This window comes from Zingiber officinale, chromosome 1B (genome assembly GCF_018446385.1).
Source record: "Zingiber officinale cultivar Zhangliang chromosome 1B, Zo_v1.1, whole genome shotgun sequence".
NCBI lineage: Eukaryota > Viridiplantae > Streptophyta > Magnoliopsida > Zingiberales > Zingiberaceae > Zingiber > Zingiber officinale.
Genome location: NC_055986.1, coordinates 168,828,159 through 168,849,021, shown reverse-complemented (window position 1 = coordinate 168,849,021; position 20,863 = coordinate 168,828,159). Strand labels below are relative to the sequence as shown.

At 38.5% G+C, this 20,863-nt stretch overlaps 3 protein-coding genes and 1 non-coding gene across 4 annotated transcripts; 2 read left to right on the top strand and 2 right to left on the bottom strand.

Moving 5' to 3' along the window:
- The first annotated feature begins 619 nt into the window (after positions 1-619).
- On the top strand, positions 620-3,045 carry LOC121991021 (mannan endo-1,4-beta-mannosidase 8-like). The gene is made up of 6 exons (XM_042545054.1): positions 620-772; positions 855-1,140; positions 1,218-1,412; positions 1,482-1,604; positions 1,672-1,883; positions 2,460-3,045. The coding sequence occupies exons 1-6, from the start codon at positions 657-659 to the stop codon at positions 2,875-2,877; spliced, it is 1,350 nt and encodes a 449-aa protein (XP_042400988.1). The 5' UTR covers positions 620-656; the 3' UTR covers positions 2,878-3,045.
- A 1,328-nt stretch (positions 3,046-4,373) lies between these two features.
- On the bottom strand, positions 4,374-5,662 carry LOC122044960 (pathogenesis-related genes transcriptional activator PTI6-like). The gene has a single exon (XM_042604994.1). The coding sequence runs from the start codon at positions 5,660-5,662 to the stop codon at positions 4,634-4,636; it is 1,029 nt and encodes a 342-aa protein (XP_042460928.1). The 3' UTR covers positions 4,374-4,633.
- A 3,237-nt stretch (positions 5,663-8,899) lies between these two features.
- Positions 8,900-9,745, bottom strand: LOC122020139. Its single transcript, XM_042577957.1, has one exon. The coding sequence runs from the start codon at positions 9,725-9,727 to the stop codon at positions 9,080-9,082; it is 648 nt and encodes a 215-aa protein (XP_042433891.1). The 5' UTR covers positions 9,728-9,745; the 3' UTR covers positions 8,900-9,079.
- A 1,618-nt stretch (positions 9,746-11,363) lies between these two features.
- LOC121993150 lies at positions 11,364-11,524 on the top strand. The gene has a single exon (XR_006115090.1). It is a non-coding gene; the product is annotated as a U1 spliceosomal RNA (small nuclear RNA).
- Positions 11,525-20,863: the final 9,339 nt, after the last annotated feature.

Below are 20,863 nucleotides of genomic sequence, written 5' to 3'. Positions count from 1 at the left end.
AATTTTGGAATTCAGGCTGTATCATTATTAAATATTTTTCATATCAAAATGGATTTGTGGTTCATATTATCACAAATTGAAATATCTAAGTTTTGAATGGAATAATTCAAAGAATTGGAACGCGTCAAAATGAGGCTTCGGCAATTAATTTGTTTTAACAACATGTCAACATTTTATTCATTGCCGTTTAAGTGTTGACGTGACACTAACAATGAAATAAATAATTCTCCCTTTTAATTAAAAAAAAAAACTTTCTATTCTCAATGAGCTTTTCGATCATCACCTTTATTCCCGATTTCAAATGTCTAAGAAATTGAGTTGTAAATTTCATACTTAATTTTTATATAAACTTAAGAAGGTAAATTAAAACTTTAGATTGATTAATTAATTCTTTAAAAATAGACAAAATTGGAAGGTAAATTTAGTTTTTTTTCTTCCATTTTTGAACTTATATTCTAGTCCTCAATACTTTTAAAATTAGTCCTCCTAATATAATTTCCTTAACTGAATAACTGTAAACCGCTTTTTACTTTCATAAAAAATATTTTTTAAACCCATTAAAATTTGAGGGCTAAAGTGAAATTAGTGTACAAGTTGCCGTAAACAGCGACTGCCACGCCGCTCTGTTTCAACGATCCTTCTTCTTCTTCTTCTTGATGGTTACTCTTCTTCCTAATCCGACGAGCCATTTCTTCTCTCCATCGCTTCAATCCATCTTCCTATCTACATTTTTCATCCTTCTGATCGAAGATTCTTCTACGCTAATCGACAGGTCGATTCCATCTCCGTCGCACCAGTCCGTCTTCTCCCCCAATCGCATCGCCGCATTTTTAACTTCCTCTGCTCCGCCGCAGGGCTCGCGGCGTCGCCTTGACCGGCATGGAGGACGATCCATGGCTCCTAGTGGAGAAGAAAGGCGGGCACTTTGCTGCCGGAGACCGCCCCTTCTTCGTCCACGGCTTCAACACCTACTGGCTGATGGTCTTCGCCGCCGACCCGGACACGAGAAGCAAGGTCAGCGACGTCTTACGGGAGGCCTCCTCCGCCGGGCTCAACGTATGCCGGACCTGGGCCTTCAACGACGGCGGCTGGCGCGCCCTCCAGGTCTCCCCTCACGTTTACGACGACCAGGTCTTCGAGGTGATAATCGTTGTCCGCGCACGCGAACTGCTCGATGATTTACGTAAGAGAGTAATCCGTTTTAAATTTTCTCCCAGGGTCTGGATTTCGTGGTCAGCGAGGCAAGGAAGCATGGGGTGCGGTTGATACTCTCGTTCTGCAACAACTGGGAGGATTACGGGGGGAAGGCTCAGTACGTGAGGTGGGGGAAGGACGCCGGATTGGATTTGTCTTCCGACGATGCGTTCTTCTCTGATCCAACTCTCAAAGGCTACTACAAAGCCTTTGCTAAGGTGATTGTTCGAGTGCACGTTGTTGGTTCAACAAGTTTGAAGTTTTGATCTTTTGCCCTTTTTCTTTAGACTGTCATCACTAGAATCAATACATTCACGAATGTGGCATACAAAGATGATCCCACCATACTTGCCTGGGAGTTGATTAATGAGCCACGGTGCCCCTCGGATCCTTCTGGCGATACCTTGCAGGTATCTGACCAAATGCTTCTGTTCTCCATATTTCGCCTGTTTTGTTCATGATTTGAGTTGGTCTCAGGCATGGTTTGAGGAGATGGTGGCGCATGTGAAGTCCATTGATCCAGTGCACATGCTGGAGATCGGGGTGGAAGGTTTCTACGGCCCATCTACGCCCGAAAGATTGGAGCTGAACCCCTATGAATCTGCAGGTCGGGAAGGAACAGATTTCATCAGGAACCATCAAGTTCCTGGCGTTGACTTTGCTTCAGTTCATGTTTACTCCGATACCTGGTGAGTTAGCTTACTCCATAATTATTGGAAGACAACCATCAGACTCTTTTGTTATGTTGATACTCTATTGATTGTTTCCTTCGGTAACCGATATATCTCATATAATAACTTAAAAAAGAATTCCATGTTCCTTTCATTTGTAGTGAGATTGAGGCCATGTTGAATTGTTAATATTTAATGTTAATGGTTATATTTGATGATCACATGTTGAATTGTTTTATGCTTATGTTGTGGCATTGCTCCAAGAATACTCTTTGGTATGTTGATACTCTATTAATTGTTTCATTGGGTAACCGATATATCTCATATAACAACTTAAAAAAGAATTTGTAGTGAGATTGAGGCCATGTTGAATTGTTAATGTTTAATGTTTGCTCATGCACTGTGTAAATGGTTATATTAGATGATCACTTGTTGAATTGTTAGAGAAAAATATATAATTTAACTTTCATGCTTATGTTGTAGCATTGCTCCAAGATTAATCTGGATCAAAAGTAGGCTTTACCTGCGAATACAGATCAAATTCATCATGCATGCTATATTTGTATTCCAAAAGCTTAATCTAGCATCGGACAGGTTGCCCGATCCAGACTCCAATGTTCATCTACAATTCGTGAGGGCCTGGATGCATCAGCACATCGAGGATGCAGAGGCATTGCTCGGAATGCCAATTGTTTTCGGTGAGTTTGGAGTGTCGGTGAAGGATGAAAGGTTCAACTCCGAGTTTCAACAGACATTCATGGAGACAGTGTATGACACTTTCCTGAGCTCCAGTCAAAACAGGGATGTTGGGGGAGGATCCCTTGTTTGGCAGCTCTTTCCTGAGGGCACAGACCACATGGATGATGGATATGCTGTTGTTCTAGCCAGGTCTCCTTCCACAATGCTGATGGTTTCACGACACTCTGAAAACCTTAATGTTTACCGTCTCGGGGGCTACAATGAGGCGAAGGAGAGCTCTATTCCTGAATCAAACATCCACGATGAATTGTGACAATGACCTGTATGTACATCTTCAATCTTTCTTTGTTAAGGCAGGTAATCTAACTTCTTAGCATCTGTATATCTGTATAATTTACTGGGCTTGAGGTAGCTATTTTATTGATATTATTTTATCATTGTTAACAATAATTTATTGATATCAATGTGCAAATTCTATGTATCAGTTGTGGCAATAGTATTATTTTATGTATCAGTCATGAACCCTAAACCCCAAGGGACTATGGAGAGACCTTAATAGTCTACCGAAAAGTGCAGTCTTTGATTGCTGAAGCTTAGTCGACCTCCTTTTGACTGAACCCTTACAAAACCTTTATTAAAATGGTGATGGAAGCTTGCTAATTAAGAGTGGACAAATTGGACATAGATTGTCATGGATCTTGCTCATGGTATGAGTTCCTGTAACCCAAGATGCCTACACCCAATCAAAGCACAAATTGGGAACAAGACATTTGCTTTTTCTTTTTTCCTTTGAGAAAAGGAGAGAGCCTCATTATTGATGAAACATAAAGAGAGTTTCATTTATTCTAACTTCTTCTTCCACATGCCTGAGAATCTTGTATATTATGATGCTTACGCAAGTAGATCGGTAAAAGTTAAGTAGAATTGGGTCAAAGATGTTCGGCTCACGGAGTTGGATGTGGCTCGGCCGAGATGAATCAGAAACTGATTGGATTTGCCTGACACAGATTCAGTTTGATCGCGATCGTTGGCTTTGCTCGAGTTGGATTTCCCCAGCATAATTCACTGCAATGATCTGCTCCAGCTGTTTGTCGTCGTCGTTGCTTGTTGGTTTGATGAGTACTTCATTGTGACAGATTTTTCACGTTTAGAACTGTTACCATCAGTGGTTAGTAGACTTGAATCCACACACAGTTAGTAAGCGAATCTAGAGTTAGTAAACAACGATATTACTCTCCTTCTTCTTCTAGTCAGTATCTAGAGTTAGTAGACGTTTAGAACTTATCCATTTTGTTGGATCCTAAGAACGACTTTGTAGACGAATTATTATTATTATTATTATTTTGCTAAAAATTTGCGTGAACAATTCAGATGCTAATTAGTTAGCACCCACCCGACCCAGATATGGAGCATGTGCGAGGTGGCCCTGTACGGATCGAGTTGGGCCCATGCGATCGAACCGGCCAGAAAGACCGAAACCAATTTGTCTTTTAACGCGTGAGGAGAATATCATAAGTAGGAAATTTTGGTGGGTCCCTCCGTGGACTCGTCACTCTCCCACCGGCCTCCGTGACGCACGCGCCCCCGTGGCCTGCCTGTCGCCACGTGGCCGATAATTACTTATTTATTTATTTCTTTCTTTTTCAAAAAACATTAAAAAAAATCACTTCCCTTTTAAATTTCGCACTTTTTGAATTGTCTCTCGTTGGTTTTGTCGAATGAGCTGACGATGACCGAAACGCCAAACATGTGCATCCTATTACTAAAATCTTGAGGGGTAAAATGCAAATTTTCTCAGAGGGAAGAGACTAGAGAGGAACTCAATTTTTTTTATTTCGACCCACAATTTTATTATTTTCTTACACGATGGCAGCCATCAAAAATTGAAAATTTGATTACGTAGAAGAAAAAACTCCACGGGCTTTTTCCGATGCTTGAATTCCAAGAAAAGCTCCTTTTTTTTCCAAGCTTCCGATTCAAAAACCATAAATATCTCTGCAAAATTACGGCTTTGCCCTCCCCGGGGCGGCTCACTTCGTTATTCCGTTCGGCTGCCGACGGCGACTCTGCTAGTCGAAATCGTCGGCGTTGAAATCACCGACCTCCCCCTCCCACGGCCTCGGCAGACGCTCCCAGAATGAGTCGGACAGGAACAAAGAGGACGTGTCGTAGGCGTCGACTCCGAACGACAGGTCGAGCGCCGGTTCCGCGAAGCAGTCGAACGGCGACGGTTCGTCGCCGTAGCGGAGCACCGACGTCGGCGACCACAGTGACACCGGGAAGGGTCCGTCCTTGTTTTCGGACTGCGGCATGGCCTCCGTCGGTGCCTCGGTCGGGAAGTTGGTCACCGCCTTCGACCCCTTCAGCCTCACCGCGGCCGAGTCGTAGGCCGCCGCCGCCGCCTCCGCCGTGTCGAAGGTGCCGAGCCACACCCGCTTCCGCTGGTGCGGGTCGCGGATCTCCGCCGACCACCGGCCCCACGGCCGCATCCGCACCCCGCGGAACCGAATCCTCTCGCTCGACTCCGCCGCCACCGGCGCCGCTCCCCTCTTCACCGCCGACTTCTTCCGCTCCGCCGCCTTGCGCGTCGGAGTCGCGGAGGGAACCGCGACTCGGATCTCGAACACCTGCCGCTTGATCCGGCGCTCAGCGCCGGACCCCTCGTCGCTCGACGACGAATCGGTCGCATCGGCGTCGCCGAAGTGGATCCGGACGAGCCGCTTCCGGCCGAAACCCGATCTTTCCACACCAACCGTCTTCCCCACCACCGCAACGGCCTCCTCCACCTTCAAATCCATATAACTTCCTGCTCGCCCCCTTCTCCGAACCCTACTTCCGGCGACCCATTCGAAAACGAAAGAGCCCAAATTACTACGACCGCGGACTCCGATCTCGACCAGATCAAGAACAGGTACCTCCTTTTCTTCCTTCCCGTTCCGATTTCGCCAGGAGCGAGGTGAGATTCGATCGAAACAGGAGAGGGTTTTGGGGAGGGTTTTTGGAGTCGATCCAGACGCGGGAGAACAAGGCGTGGTATGGATCGATCGCGGACTTTTAATGACCGAACTCACAGACCCACTTGCATCTAAAATGACCATTTTGCCCTTGCGACAACTGGCCGCCCTGGTTCACCCCTTTCCTAGACTTTCCGAATTGCCATTGGCTGCTAGCTAGTGTGCAAGCAATGGGCTACACGTGTCCGATTTCACGGTGACGATCGATGGGCTACCATCGGTCGCTAGTAGGCGCGCAACAGCGCAATGGATGGACTACACGTGTCCGATTTCACGGCGACGATCGATGGGCTACCATCGGTCGCTAGTTGGGCTACCATCGGTCGCTAGTTGGTGCGCAACAGCGCAATGGATGGACTACACGTGTCCAATTTCACGGCGACGATCGATGGGCTACCATCGGTCGCTAGTTGGTGCGCAACAGCGCAATGGATGGACTACACGTCGGCATGCGCTCGGCGTCGATTGATTTGGTTTTTAAAATGACTATTTTGCCCTTGCGACAGCTGGCCGCTCCAGTTCACTGCTTTCTAAAATTTCCGAATCGACGTCGCCTAGCTAGTGCGAAAGGGATGAGATACACGTGTCCACCTGAACGGTGAAGATTGATTTGGTTATTAGTGGGAGATGCTAATTTCCGAATTGCCATCGGTCTCTAGTTGGCGCGAAAGGGATGGACTACACGTGTCGGCATGCGCACGGCCACGATTGATTTGGTTTTTATTGGGCGATGTTAATTACTGATTAACTGGCGGTTGTTAGGTGATTAATCAAATTATTAGTGGAGGATTAATTAATTAAATAATTGGACGATTAGATGGAAGCATATGATGTGAGCTCATTCCGATGTGGAACGCTCCACCTGGCATTCGCTGTTTACTTGGGCGCACAACAAAGTTAATTACTAGTAAATCAATTTTTTATATTTTTTTTACCTTTCTAATATCACCATCATCTGTTATATCATTTAATTTAATATGACCCACTTAATATTTTTTTTAAAAAAAATGATATTGTGCTCGAATTATTTTTTAAAACTAAATCTATTTTTTTATGTTATTAATCTATGGAATCTAATTTCCCACTTTGTGGGAACACTTGTCAATCCCCTAGCGACACGATATTAAACTAAATGTACACAAAATCAATTCCACAAACTTTTTTTCCCTCGCATTGAACTTAAATAAACATAACCATCTCTTTATTATGATTAGCTTTGCTTAGGTAAGGAATATATCCCCATAGCTACTTGTTTAGTCCAATTATTCTTATAGACATCATCATATCACTTATAAATTTCGAAATCATAATCCAAATCATCATCGATTACTAATTACTTGTAAATTGTGAAGGTCTCACTCCAACTAGGCTACTAGACACATTTAAGCTTTTGTTAGTGTTGCTTGACTTCCATCATTACTTTCACTTGGCTCCTCACAATACAAATTTAACCTTAATTAATTCTTCAAATGCGTTCTTGGCATGCCTATTCTTGTTCATCATCTAATGGCTATGTGTCCATGTGGCGCCACGTGGACAACATATGATGAGCATGTTCTCTCTCTTGAAGATATTTCATTTTTTAAAATAAAAATAAAAATAAAAGGAACAAAAAAAAAAGTTAACACACTTTATGCTCGATCGATACTTGTTTAAGATCATGGATGAGATCCGATCGTTCTCAAGTGTGGTGTTGATACGTGGAATTTCATGCCCCCTTTTTATATTTTTGGGAAAAGGTAGCTAGATGATTAGGAGATAAGGTATCGCAATGGAGAACATTATGATGAGGGTGACCACAGATGGATTTTATCGATATATATAATTTCAATTGAAAGCAAGAGCCGTAACCTTTCTTTTTTCTTCTAAATGATAAGTGAGGAATAAATTACGAGGGATTCAATTAAACGACAGTTGGGTTACGTGGCACTGCCTCGGCGAGCATCATTCTACCCATACCTGGTGGGCCATAGAGTTAAAAGACAACCCCAACCAACTCTATTTTTGGCGAAAATCGAGTCTCTCTTCACGTGCCCATGTTTTTATTTTTAAAGCCCGTGAATTTGTCATTATTTAAAAATATCTATATTTTATTGAAGCAAAGTTCAACGTTACCTTTCATTTCACATATTTAATTTTAATTTTAATTATAATTATAATTAGATCATATAAATTAATTAACACATCCGAATTCAAATTTAAAGACATTATAGATTGAGTAGGAATCTAGAAATTTCAGAAATTAAAACTAATGTACTTTTCATTATATCTGAATTCAACCATATAAATAGAATAGTAACCTTTTAAATAAAATTTATCAAAAAATATGTAGAAAAATAATACTAACTCACTAATCATCAACAACCACTATAAATTGTAAGGCTCTCTTTGTTCGAAAAATATTAATTTTAAAATTTTAAATAATATAAATCTACATATCACCATTTTATGACTGTAAATAAGCTACACTGAACCGAATAATATTAAGTCGAATTTAGCTCGTTTAAGTTATATTCACATTTGAACTTGACTCGAACTCGAATCAAATTTTTATCACAAGACACGAATTCGGCTCGTTTTGAAATTACCAAACTCGTAAACAGTTCGAACTCAGTTTGTTATTAGTTCGATTATTATAATTAACGAACCTAACTCGTTAAACGAGCTCGGACTCATTTTAGAAATCGTTTTTTGACTCGTTTTTAAATTTATTTTACAAATTTGTTAACCGAACTCGAAAACTCATATGAATAAATATTCAATAAACCTAATTAACAATTAAAATAATATAAATTCAACACATCATTGAACATGTTCGCGAGCCCTTTAATAAAACCGAACTTGAACTCAAATTCATGAGCCTATAGACAAATATGTTCTCAAACCCTTTAAACAAGTTAAGCTCGAGCCCGAGTTCACGTGCCTAAAAATAAACATGTGCTCGAGCTCTGTAACACAAATCGAGCTCGAGCACTTTAAACAAACCGAACTCGAGCTTGTGAACATATAAACGAATATTTTCACGAATTCACGAACCGAATATTTTTAAGCTCGAGCTCGAAATCGGGCTCGAGTTCGAGCTCAGTTCAGGTAAAATAAACGAACAAATTCGAATGAACTTTTTACTGAATCGAACTCCGATAATTCACGAATCTTTTGATTCATTTACGTCCCTACACCATCTGAATCGATCAAAGTCAATCCTTGGATAGAAAATGTAATAAGAAATGAAATATACTACTATCTATTATCCTCACGGCATTGGATAAACAACCACAATAATTCTCGAGTAATATTTTGGTTATTAATATATATATTTTATTAGAAAAAGTAGATTATTATTCTAATAAATAAAGATTCTATATGACAAGACCAAGTCAAGCGGAGAGAGTATTTAGAGGTGTATTCTAAATAAAGACACGAATAAAGGCACAAACCCGTGAGTGGGATCTGGGACTGTGACGCCGACGGGCTCGCGGTCCGCTCACCGTCGCGGTGAACCTACAGCCTGGTGCTGTGCGTGCATTCCTGGCTGATCACGGTGAGGTTGGCCACCGCTAGCACCACGTGGCATCTGGATGTGGCCACCGCGTGGAGCTTCACGAACCCGAAGACGGTGACCCGACCCGGTAGCCTTGCCTCGGCGTCGATCGCCAAAGCGCCGGCGATGATGTCCTGCAAGAGCGGGCCGAGGTCCGTCATGATCCGATCGACTTCCAGCGCGGTAAGGAGGTGAATCGTCTCCGACCCGCGGGCCGGGATCCGGCCGGCCGCCACCGCGGCGTCGCCGATCTCGGCGCCGCGGTAGAAGAGGCGGGTGTGGCCGTCGTCGCCGTGGGCGAAGGCGGCGTAGTTGGGGTTGTGGACGCGGACGGCGAGGTCGAGGGTGATGTTGATCTCGACGGCGACGACGGGGAAAGAGATGCGGGGGGAGACGCCGAGGAGGCGGACGGAGACGAGGTCCGTCGAGGGGTCGCGGACTTTGAAGATGGTGAGGGCGAGGACGGTGGCGGCGACCGCAAGGAGGACGAGGACTAGAAGGCAGACGAGGCAACAGATGCGGCGGCGGCGGCGGCGCAGGCGATGTTTGGGATCGACCGGAGCGGCGAGGGGGGCGTCGGATTTCTCCATTGCTTTAGGGCCGAGCATTAGGGGTTCGTGTTATTAAAGGATATTAATTTTTATTTTAATTATTAATAAAAAAAATAAAAATTTCATTCACTCTTTGTCAACTTTACTTCACAAGTCAAATGTCATTAAATAAACCCGAGAAAAAACGAAGGCAAAAATTAATATTAATATTAATATTATATTATTTTCTTCTGTTTGGCCTTTAATTTTCCAAATAAAAAACGAAGGGTAAAAATATATATATTAATGTAAGTTCTCCTGAAATTCTTCTCACAGATCAACTTGATTTAATACGACGAATTTGATTTAGCATTTGAAGTATAAATATGATTTATGGGAAAGCATGTTTCTTTATCTATTTTTGTAAAATCTATTAACATTTTTAAGAAAGTTGACTCCTGTGCATCATCAATTATGGCTAACATGAATCTCGCATACGATTCCACTAATATTTTAATATTAACATTTTTCTCTCACTTATATGGAAGTAGAGAAAATAAAATATTTGATGACCACAAAATTTATTTTATAATTTTAATCTTATTTAAAAGGAAATAAAAGAAAGTTGATATGCTTATTTCAAACACAGAGGCAGCATAAGCTTTGAAAGATCAAATAAATCCTCACTATTTTTGACAGATACAACAAAATCTAAAGAAAATCTTTGTAATGAGAGGAAAAAAAAGACAGAATTAGGTGTAAATTTAAGGACAAATTTTTTTTGAAGTATTTTTTTTTAATTAGAACTCAGAATAAACTGTGTTATAACTCAGGGAAGAAGTCAATTCCTCCAGATGTTTTGTGTAGGAAGCATAATGCTGTTGTGTGAATACATTAGCAATTTAATTCTCTCTTTGTCATTTAATTCCATCAGCTGGCAAAACTGAATATGTCTCTGAAATGAAAGATCTGGCAGAACAGTTAAGCTGATCATGGATCGCTTCATCTGCTGGTAATTAACTGCATTTGTGTCTCTGACAAGCATATCGAGATACAGGAGCTTGGCCTGTTTGCTCCATCAACCAAGTGAGAAAGAACTTTGCTTGGAAAACAAAACGTAAGCTTCTCTGCAGCATATCATCAAACAAGTAGATTGCACAGTTCCCTCACCGCCATTGCTGCCAACAAATGGAACGTCGAAGCATCAGAACCTCCATTGACCAAACAAAACAAAACAAAACAAACCAATCGGGCACTTGATTGAATAACAAAATGTAGGCTTCTTTGCGGCATATCAACAAACAAGTAGATTGCGCAGTTGACTCACCGTCATTGCTGCTACCGAATGGAACGTCGAAGGATCAGAGCCTCCATCACCGAAACAAAACAAAACAAAACAAACCAAAACAAACCAATCGGGCACTTGGAAGGTGTCTAGTAATCACAAATTATGCACGGCAAACGGAATGCATCTCCAAGGAAGAACTTGGGGAGAAATTGGAGATCGAGGGGCACCTGCACATTGGCGATGCGAGTGAGGTCACTGAGGCCGCAATGAGAGACAAACAAGGGAAGTGGGCTGGGAAGGTAGTGTGGTGGGTCAGCGATGCGAGCGAGGAAGAACCAGATCGTTGTTTAGTCCCACATTGTGGAGTAGATGACGAGGAGCGGAGGCCGAGGCCTTTAAGAATGAAGGCTTGAGCAACACTGTTTCATACTTACCTGGACGGGGTGTACGGGCGATCATCAAGGCTCGTGGCCTAAGTCAACGGCTGCCATTGCACTGCGGTTGCGCGTTGGTTTACCATCTCCTCAAGTGGGAGAGTGGACGTCATAATTTGTGGTAGAGGGGGTACGCGCTTGCGCGACCCCTACTAATTTAACTAAAATATTTCTTAATTTATATGAGAGGAAGTTTCTTAACAAATAATTATGATCATGAAAATAATTAAAAATGTATAAATGCTTTATTTTAGCACAAATTGCTCGATAAGCATGGTTCTTAGATTAATGAAATCTTAAAATTAAGCTAAAGCGAACTTGAATTTAGTGGTTTGTTCGTCTGTTCTTTTTATCTTGAACAGTAGATTGTGTCTTTATTTATAGCCTTCGCAATAAACAATTTAAACTTTACACAAAAGTTTGGCACAATTCTCTGGTGGACATTTAACAAAATTAAAAAAATAATGATAATGAAAGAGATATTCAGGCAGAAAAAGTGTGAAGGTTGAAAGATCCTTGTCCATGGTCACTTTCAACTATTTAGGATCAGGCCATTGCATTAAGTCTCCTACTTAGAAAATAACGACGATAATTAATTTAGTAATCTTTTTTTTTTTTTTTTTTACAATTTTTGTTTTTTAAGGGAAAACTTCAATAATGATATTGTTACATATTAGTTGCAATTTGATAAATTCAATTTTATCAAAATTTAGCCCAAAAAATATATAAACACAAATTGTAATAAACGTGTTTGGCTCAGTTTCTCCTTTTTTTTCGTGAACAATAAATTGATTCTTTATTAAAAGCCTTCATCATAAACAGGTTGAAGTTTCCATAAGAGTTTGGCACAATTCTGTGATGGACATTTAACAAATAAAAAAAAATGAGAACAAATGTATGCAAATTGCACATTGTGCAAAAGAAAAAACAAACTTTATCATGATCACTTTGACTATTTAGGATAAGAACGCAAATAATTAACACAATCTAACAGAAGAAAAACTTCCGATAAAATACTTTCATTTGACTAGGAACAATTTTCGCTAGTTGCTTGATGTTTTATGAACTTCATCTGTGATCCATTTGTCGATATAAAAGAAAAATTATGAACGATATAATATCGAACCTAAGATGTACATAATTAAAGGATGCTCGGCTCATAGGCTGTCCGTTGTGAGCACTTCCCGATTTATCCTGTGGTAATTTCAGTGGGATCGAGACGACCTAACTTGGTTAATCATTTTTTTTAAGATGATCGTTTAACTCTATAAAAGTTTTTTTTATTAACTGTCAGAGTAAATTGAAAAGTGTTCATGATAGATGATATAGAAGTCTAGTATCCCGTGGTTGACCATCCATTTGGAGAAAAAATCTCTATAAATGCATTGTAATTGAGGATTAAATCGTGGATGAGTCCACTTATCAATATAAAAAAAATGATGAACCAAATAACACTGAATCTGAGATGATTGATCCGAAACTATGAAAATTTTCCACTTGTCGCTAGATTAAATCGGGAAGCGCTCATGGCGAGTGGCTCAGAAGTCAAAAATCTTTGTAAATATGTGTAGCTGAGGATCAAACCGTGGATGCTTAGATGACAATTTAATGCCCTTCTACTGCATCGTAGCCCTAGGGATGATCCGTTTGGTGATATAAGGTAGCAAAAGATGGAATTTGCCGACCCAACGACCCCACAAGGTCGACCCCACACGGTTGGCTCCATGGCCATATATGAGGAGGTAAATCAGAAAGCTATAGTTCACCGGTATGGGAAGGGCTTTTTGATCCATTTGTCAATATATGGTAGCAAAGGTAGAATCTGTTATCCCATTGGCCCTACACGGTCGATTTCACAATCATCTGTGAGGAGTATCTATTTGTTGATATAATGATTAATCAGGTCAGGTAGCATCGAAGCTGAGATGGTCAATCCGACCTCATAAAAATTTCTCATTAATCATTAAGATAAATCGAAAAGCACTCCCAATGGACGAGCTCAGATCCATCGGTCGATATAAAAGATAGCTTAGGAGGTTCTCATAATCTCATTCACGTTATAGGAGCATTAGCAACCGTTCATTAAGTCTCCTAATGAGAGTCCTTTTCTACTTAGAATGTAACGACAATAATTATTCGATCATTGTGGCAACACCTCATAATAATTATTCGATCATGAAGTTTAATATAAACGTGTTATAAATATTCATTTATTAATGTCTTCGTCTTTTTATAACAATAAAGTCTGTTGTACCATAATATATATATGGATGTCCATAACCCAACATTTCATAAACTTTCTATCTCTATAATTCATCATCTCTAAATAACCTTCTAAGAGTAGTAGAAATTAAAGTGATAAGGTTTATAATATTTCCTTTTCATAAGCGAATGCTTATGAAATTAAATCCTAGTCCACTTTTTATAAATTAAAAGATGATCCACAATACAATTACAATTAGATGACGGTTGTAATTTGACTACAATTAATTGTGATTTTTTTCTGAGTTTATCTTCCACTTAGGTTATAGTTTGAGTCGGGGTGGACGACCAGAGGACACCCTCCGCTCGACGTCTGGTAGCTCGGCCACCTACCCACCGTCGATGACCTCTAGCAGTCCACTCAGACCCAAATTATAACCTGAATGAGAAGGTTATGACAGAATTACGACCTCGATTCGACCATAATTATATTATGGATATATATATATATATATATATATATATATATATATATATATATATATATATATATATATATATATATATATATATATATATATATATATATATATATATATATAGTTACTTATGCATATTTGCATGACTTGCCACGGTTTGAGAATATTACAATATTTTAGAATTAAATATTATAAAATCATCTTTTGATTATATCATGTTTTATCATTCATTAAGATATATATATATATATATATATATATGATGTATGATAATTATTATTAATGATTTAATTTTCTTTATAATATATTTTCACTATGTCAAATCTTTCAAAGTTAGAGTTTGTGACGACTCTTGATATTTCGGAAAAAAATTATCTATCATGACTTTTGGAATCAATAATGAAGATTTATGTCTTATCGATAGTGTAACGATACATTTTATATTGAGAAAGAAAAAAATATTTTTCTTATTTAGAAATGGGTGAAAGTAATGTTAATTCAATATCTGGTAGTACAAATATTATTGAAGGTTCCGGAAGAGATATTATATCATTATTTGGAGGAACAAAAGTTGTTATTGATAATGCATTGTTATCTCCTAAGTCTCAAAGAAATTTGCTAAGTTTTAAAGATATTCGCTGAAATGAATATCACATTGAGACATTTAATGAGAATATTGAATATATCTATATTACAATGATAGTGTTGGGTAAGAAATATGTATATGAAAAATTTCCCACTTTCGTATTTGATATATACGGTAGAAATAAATGCAATAGTAAACTTAAAGTTTACTGATTCAAATGATTTTATACTTTAGCAAGATTGGTTGGGACATCCTGGTTTTACAATATTTCAAAAAATTATCAAGAATTCACGTGGACACCCATTAAAGAATTGAATCCCCTACATTTCTGGAACATATACAAGGCGATATATGTAAGCCTATTCATCCACCATGTGGATCATTTAAATATTTTATGGTTCTAATTGATGCCTCTACAAGATGGTCAAATGTATGTTTATTATCAACTCGCAACTTGGCGTTTGCGAGATTGCTAACCCAAATAATTCAGTTGAGAGCTCAATTTCTAGAGCATACTATCAAGAAAATTGATATGAGCATGGTGGACAATTAATTAATGAGATTACTACTCATCTGGAGCATGGTAGACAATCGATTTTAAAGATAAAAATTCCCGAAAAAGAAAAGGAGCAACTAATCAAGATGTTTATTTTGAAGCGCCTAGGTCTCCTATAGAGACGACTGACATAATTAAAATATGTTAGGACAGGGAAGAAATTGAATTGATCAAGATTAGTTATTGACAATAAATTTGCATATAGTGTAGCACATAAAATTGTTTATGAAAATGATGATCAAAAACCTCAATCTATTCAACAATATTGTAGTATGCATGATTGGCTAAAATGGAAAGATGCAATTAAAGAGGAATTAAACTCACTTGCAAAACGTGAGGTTTTGGGACCTATAGCCCAAACGCCAAAAGGTGTAACCCCTGTAGGGTACAAATGAGTTTTTGTATAAAAGCAAAAAAAAAAAAGGGCAACCCGGTGCACGAAGTTCCCGCCATACGGGGTCCCGGGGAAGGGTCTATTGTACGCAGCCTTACCCTGCTTTTTGCAAGAGGTTGTTTCCAAGATTCGAACCCGTGACTTTTTGGTCACATGACAACAACTTTATCGTTGCGCCAAGGCTCCCCTTCTATAAAAGCAAAATGAAAAAAATGAAATTATAAGATATAAAGATCGTTTAGTGGCACAAGGTTTTTTTAAAAAAAAAACTATTATTGATTATGAAGAAACATATTCCCTTGTAGTAGATGCAATCACATTTCAACATCTTCTTTGTATGACAGTACAAGAAAAATTTGAAATGCTTTTGATGGATTTAGTAATAGCTTATTTGTATGGAAAACTTGATAATGATATTTATATGAAAATCCCTAAAAGATTCATGATGTTAGTATCCCAAGATAGTTTTGATGTGATCAACCAAGTCAGGTTAGATTCTATTGGTTTTTAACCCTTGTGTCTTTGTGCAGGAACTTAGGAGCACAGGAAGTCGAGCAAAAGATGCAGCTAGTGAGAGGATGGCACGAGAGAGAGCTGACGAGCTCGGTGTGTTTGGGGGACGAGGTGCTGCGAAAGAGCATGCGAGCGGAGGAGAAAGAGGCGTACGATGTTTCCGAAGCTAGAGCGGAAGCTTGCTCGAAAAGTCCGGATGTTGGATTTTGGATGAGCCCTATTTCGGATGGCCGAAATCACACAAGCGAGTGGAGCTAGAGTGGAAGAACTGGAGCAGAAGACCCGGACCGAAAAAAGTCAACTGTTGAGTTGACTTGGTTCGGGTGCCTGGAACCCCTCCGGGCGCTCGGAACAGAAGTTTTAGCCATTTGCAACGTTCGCGTCCCATTGCATCGGGGATAAATTTTTATCTCATTCCAAGCGCCTGGAACCCTTCCAGGCGTCCCGAGTAAGGCTATAAAAGCATCCCTGCTCCAAGAAGCTAAAAACAATAAGAAAAAGAGAGAAACAACACTTGTAATTGATTCAATTTCAGTTTAGCTTTCTAGTTGTGAGATTTAACTGTTGTAAGAGGCTTCTCCGCCCAGAGGAGAATTATAATGAGCTTTACATCTTCCTTGGATTAACAACCTCCCCGGTTGTAACCAAGTAATTTCTTTGTGCCTCGTCTTTTTTTAGTCTTTTAATTATTTTATGCAAGTGTTGATCATTATTAAGCTATAAAGTTGACGAAGGTTGTTTTTCTTCGCAGGGCTATTCACCCCCTCTAGCCGGCCGCCAAGGGTCCTATAAGTGGTATCAGAGCCAGAATACCTCAGAAGGACTAACCGCCGACTGAAGCACCAAGATGATAGCCGAACCGAGCATCTGCCCTTCGAAGTTCAAGGGAGAATTTGCGTTATGGAAAAAATGCATGGAGGTATTTTTTAAAATTGATTTTGAATTTTTTTGATAATTAAATATGGTTTTGTAGCTTCCAAAGACCAACATGGAAATGAAAAGGAAGAATACCAATGGAGCAAGAAGGAGGAAGCAGACTTCGTAGTGAACGGACGAGCCGAGTTCCACCTACTCAGCGTACTTCCACCCCAGGAAGTAAATCGGATCGAAAATTACGAATCAGCAAAGGAACTTTGGGAGAAATTCCTAAAACTACACGAAGGAACTTCCGAAGCAAAGCTCGCGAGGCAGGATCTGCTCCGGAACCAACTAACGAACCTCCGGAAAGAAGAAAGTGAAATAGTCTCACATCTGCACTCGAGGATCAAATAACTCATCACCGGACTCACGAATCTGGGAGAAAAGGTAACGAACTGAGATTCATTAAGGTACGCTTTAAATGCATTCCCTAGGACACCTAGTGGACCTCTATAGTCAACTCATTTTATATATCTAAAGAACTAGAAGTTAGTTCATTAGAAAATCCTTTTTCCACCTTTGAACTTCACGAATCTAGATGTGTAGAGATGAAAAGGGAGCCTAGTTAGAACATTAGCCTGAAAGCAAGAACGGACAATCCAGACTCAGAAGCGTCCATCAATGAATATGAGGCGCCGCTATTAGTAAGAAAATTTAATAAATTTATTAAATCTAATAAATTTAAATCGCAGACGAGAAACTATTATCGGAATAAAAGAAATGTCCGATATTACAACTACAACGAAGAAGGACACATCAAGGATGATTACCCAAAATTGAAGAACAAGGACAAGGAAAAGAATAAAAAGTCAGCTCGACCCAAGCATAATCTAAGAGCCACATGGGATGAATCGTCATCCTTCGAATATGAATCGAAGCCTACGTCGGACTAGCCCTAATGATAGACCATCAAAAAGAAGACAAAATCAGCTCAGAGATGAGCATCGATGAAGGGGAAGAATCATCAGAGGAAAGCTACGATGAAGGAGGAGCATCAGAATATGAGATAAGTCAGGTACGTGCCTTGTCTCCTGAAGAGTCATTTCAATTTATTATGATTCTTTCCAAGGATTTAGTAAAATTAGAAAAAGAAAATATAGACTTGACAGGACAATTAGCCAATGCATGCCCCTTACATTTGTTTGATAATTTAAAAATAGAAAATGACAAATTAAAAATAGAAATGGAATATTTAAAAAATCATGCATGCTCAAATAATCAAAATATTAGGAGATATAATAATTTAAACTGGTATTTTAAATACCATCAAGGTCAAATTAGGAAAATATCATAAAAATATATTTCTAAAAAATTTCTGATTAATATCCTATAGAAAGCAACCTATTTTGGGTTCCAAAATCATATTTAGATTAATTAATTTCCTAGAGCTTTCAGAAAGAAAGTTAAATATTTAAATTCTTTAAGAGGCTTTGTCTAGAAGTGGTTGATACTCCAATAACCAAGAAGGTCTAATATCTCGCCACAGCCTGGAAGTCAATTATTGAATTAAATATTTAATTAATTTACTGTGAAGTATTCAACTAATGTTTTAAATTTTTGCTAGAAAAATTTATTTAAAAAGGTCTAATCATTAAAATTTGTTTAAGTTAATCTAAACAATCTCTTGAAAAAAATTTTTGTTAGAAATTTTTATGAACTAGTGATCAAAATGTAATTTTTTTAATTTTGTCAAAAATTTAACTTTCTCTGAAATTTTTTTCAGTTGAACCCTTGCTAAAGTTTTTATTATTAAAAGAATTTTTTGAAAATCAAAGTTTTTGAAACTTAACTTTTCATATTTTTTATTTTTTCTCCCTTAGACTTTTAGACCTTCCAAGTAATATGTTTAATGAACCCACTTTTAAGGTGATCAAAAGGGGGAGTAGTAAAGATTAAGTATAGGGGAAGGTAGTACAATTTTAATCTTTTTTATTTATGTACTTAATTTTTGTACTTGCAATTTTTTTTTTTGCAAAAATTATAACTAGTTGTTTATGGTTTACCCTAACTGAACTTGGATTTGATCACATCAAAAAGGGGGAGATTGTTAGTACCCCAAGGTAGTTTTGATGTGATCAACCAAGTCGAGTTAGGTTCTGTTGGTTTTTAACCCCTGTGTCTAAGTGTGCAGGAGCTTAGGAGCACAGGAAGTCGAGTAAAAGATACAGCTAGCGAGAATGACGGCATGGGAGAGAGTTGACTGGCTTGGTGCATCTGAGGGACGAGGTGCTGCGGAAGAGTACGCGGGCGAACGAGAAGGAGGCGCCCGACGTTTCTAAAGCCGGAGCGGCTTGCTCGAAAAGGTCGGAAGTTGGCTTCGAGTGAGCCCTATTTCGGATGACCGAAATCATCCAAGCGAGCGGAGCTGGAGTGGAAGGCTTGGACCAAAAAGTCAACTAGTGAGTTGACTTGGTTCGGGCGTCCGAAACCCCTCCAGGCACCCGGAACCCTTCCGAGTGCTTGGAATAGAAGTTTTAGCCATTTGCGATGTGATGCGTCCCGCTGCGTTGTGGATAAACTTTATCCCATTCCAGGTGTACCAAGTAGGGCTATAAAGCAGCCCTGCTCCCAGAAGCTAAAAACAACAAAAAAAAAGAGAGAGATAATACTTGTAATTGATTCAGTTTCAATTTAGCTTTCTAGTTGTGAGATTTTACTGCTGTAAGTGGCTTCTCCGCCAGAGGAGAATTTTAGTGAGCTTTTTATCTTCCTTGGTTTAACAACCTCCCCGATTGTAACCAAGTAATTTCTTCGTGCCTTGTCTCTTTTTAGTCTTTTAGTTATTTTATGTAAATGTTGATCATTTTTAAGCTATAAAGTTCTACACATGATGCCAGAAGCATTAAGTTCAAATTTTAAAAATACTTATTCTATTAAATTACAAATATCTTTGTATGGATTGAAGCAATTTGGATATATGTGGTATAAACGTCTAAGTGATTATTTGGTCCAACATAAATATTAAAATGATCCAATATGTTCATGTGTTTTTATAAAAAAGGATGGATTAAAATTTATCATTATTTCTGTATATGTTGATAATTTGAATATCATTGGAAGTCTTGAAGAACTTATATATACAGTTGGTATCTTGAAAAGAGAATTCGAAATAAAAGATCTAGGAAAAATGAAGTTTTGTATTGAATTAAAAATCGAACATTTTGCAGATGAAATTTTTATCCATCAATCATCTTATACACTAAAGGTTTTAAAACAATTTTATATGGATAAAGCTCATCCATTAAGTTCCCTGATTGTTGTTCGATTGCTTGATGTAAACAAAGATCTTTTTTGATCTTGTAAAATAGTGAAGAACCGCTTAGTCCTGAAGTACCGTATTTAAGTGCAATAGGTACATTAATATATCTTGCTAATAATACAAGACTAGATATAATATTTGTTGTAAATTTATTAGTAAGATATAGTTCTTCTCCAACACGTAGACATTGGAATGGAATTAAATATATATTTATGTATCTTTAAGGTACCATCGATTTGAGCTTATTTTATTTTAATGTTTATTTCAGAGTTAATTGATTATGCAGGTACATGATATTTATCTGATCCACATAAAGGTCGATATCAGACTAGTTATTTATTTACATATGGTGGAACGATTATATCTTGGAGATCTATCAAACAACTCATAGCTAATACATTATCGAATCATTCAAAAATACTTACAATACATGAAGCAAGTTGGGAATGTGTTAGTTGAGATCCATGATTCAACATATCAAGGAAAAATGTGGTTTAACTACTAACAAAAAAATTTCAATAATATTGTATGAAGACAATACGACATGTACAGCTCAATTAAAGAAAGGATATATTAAAGGGGATA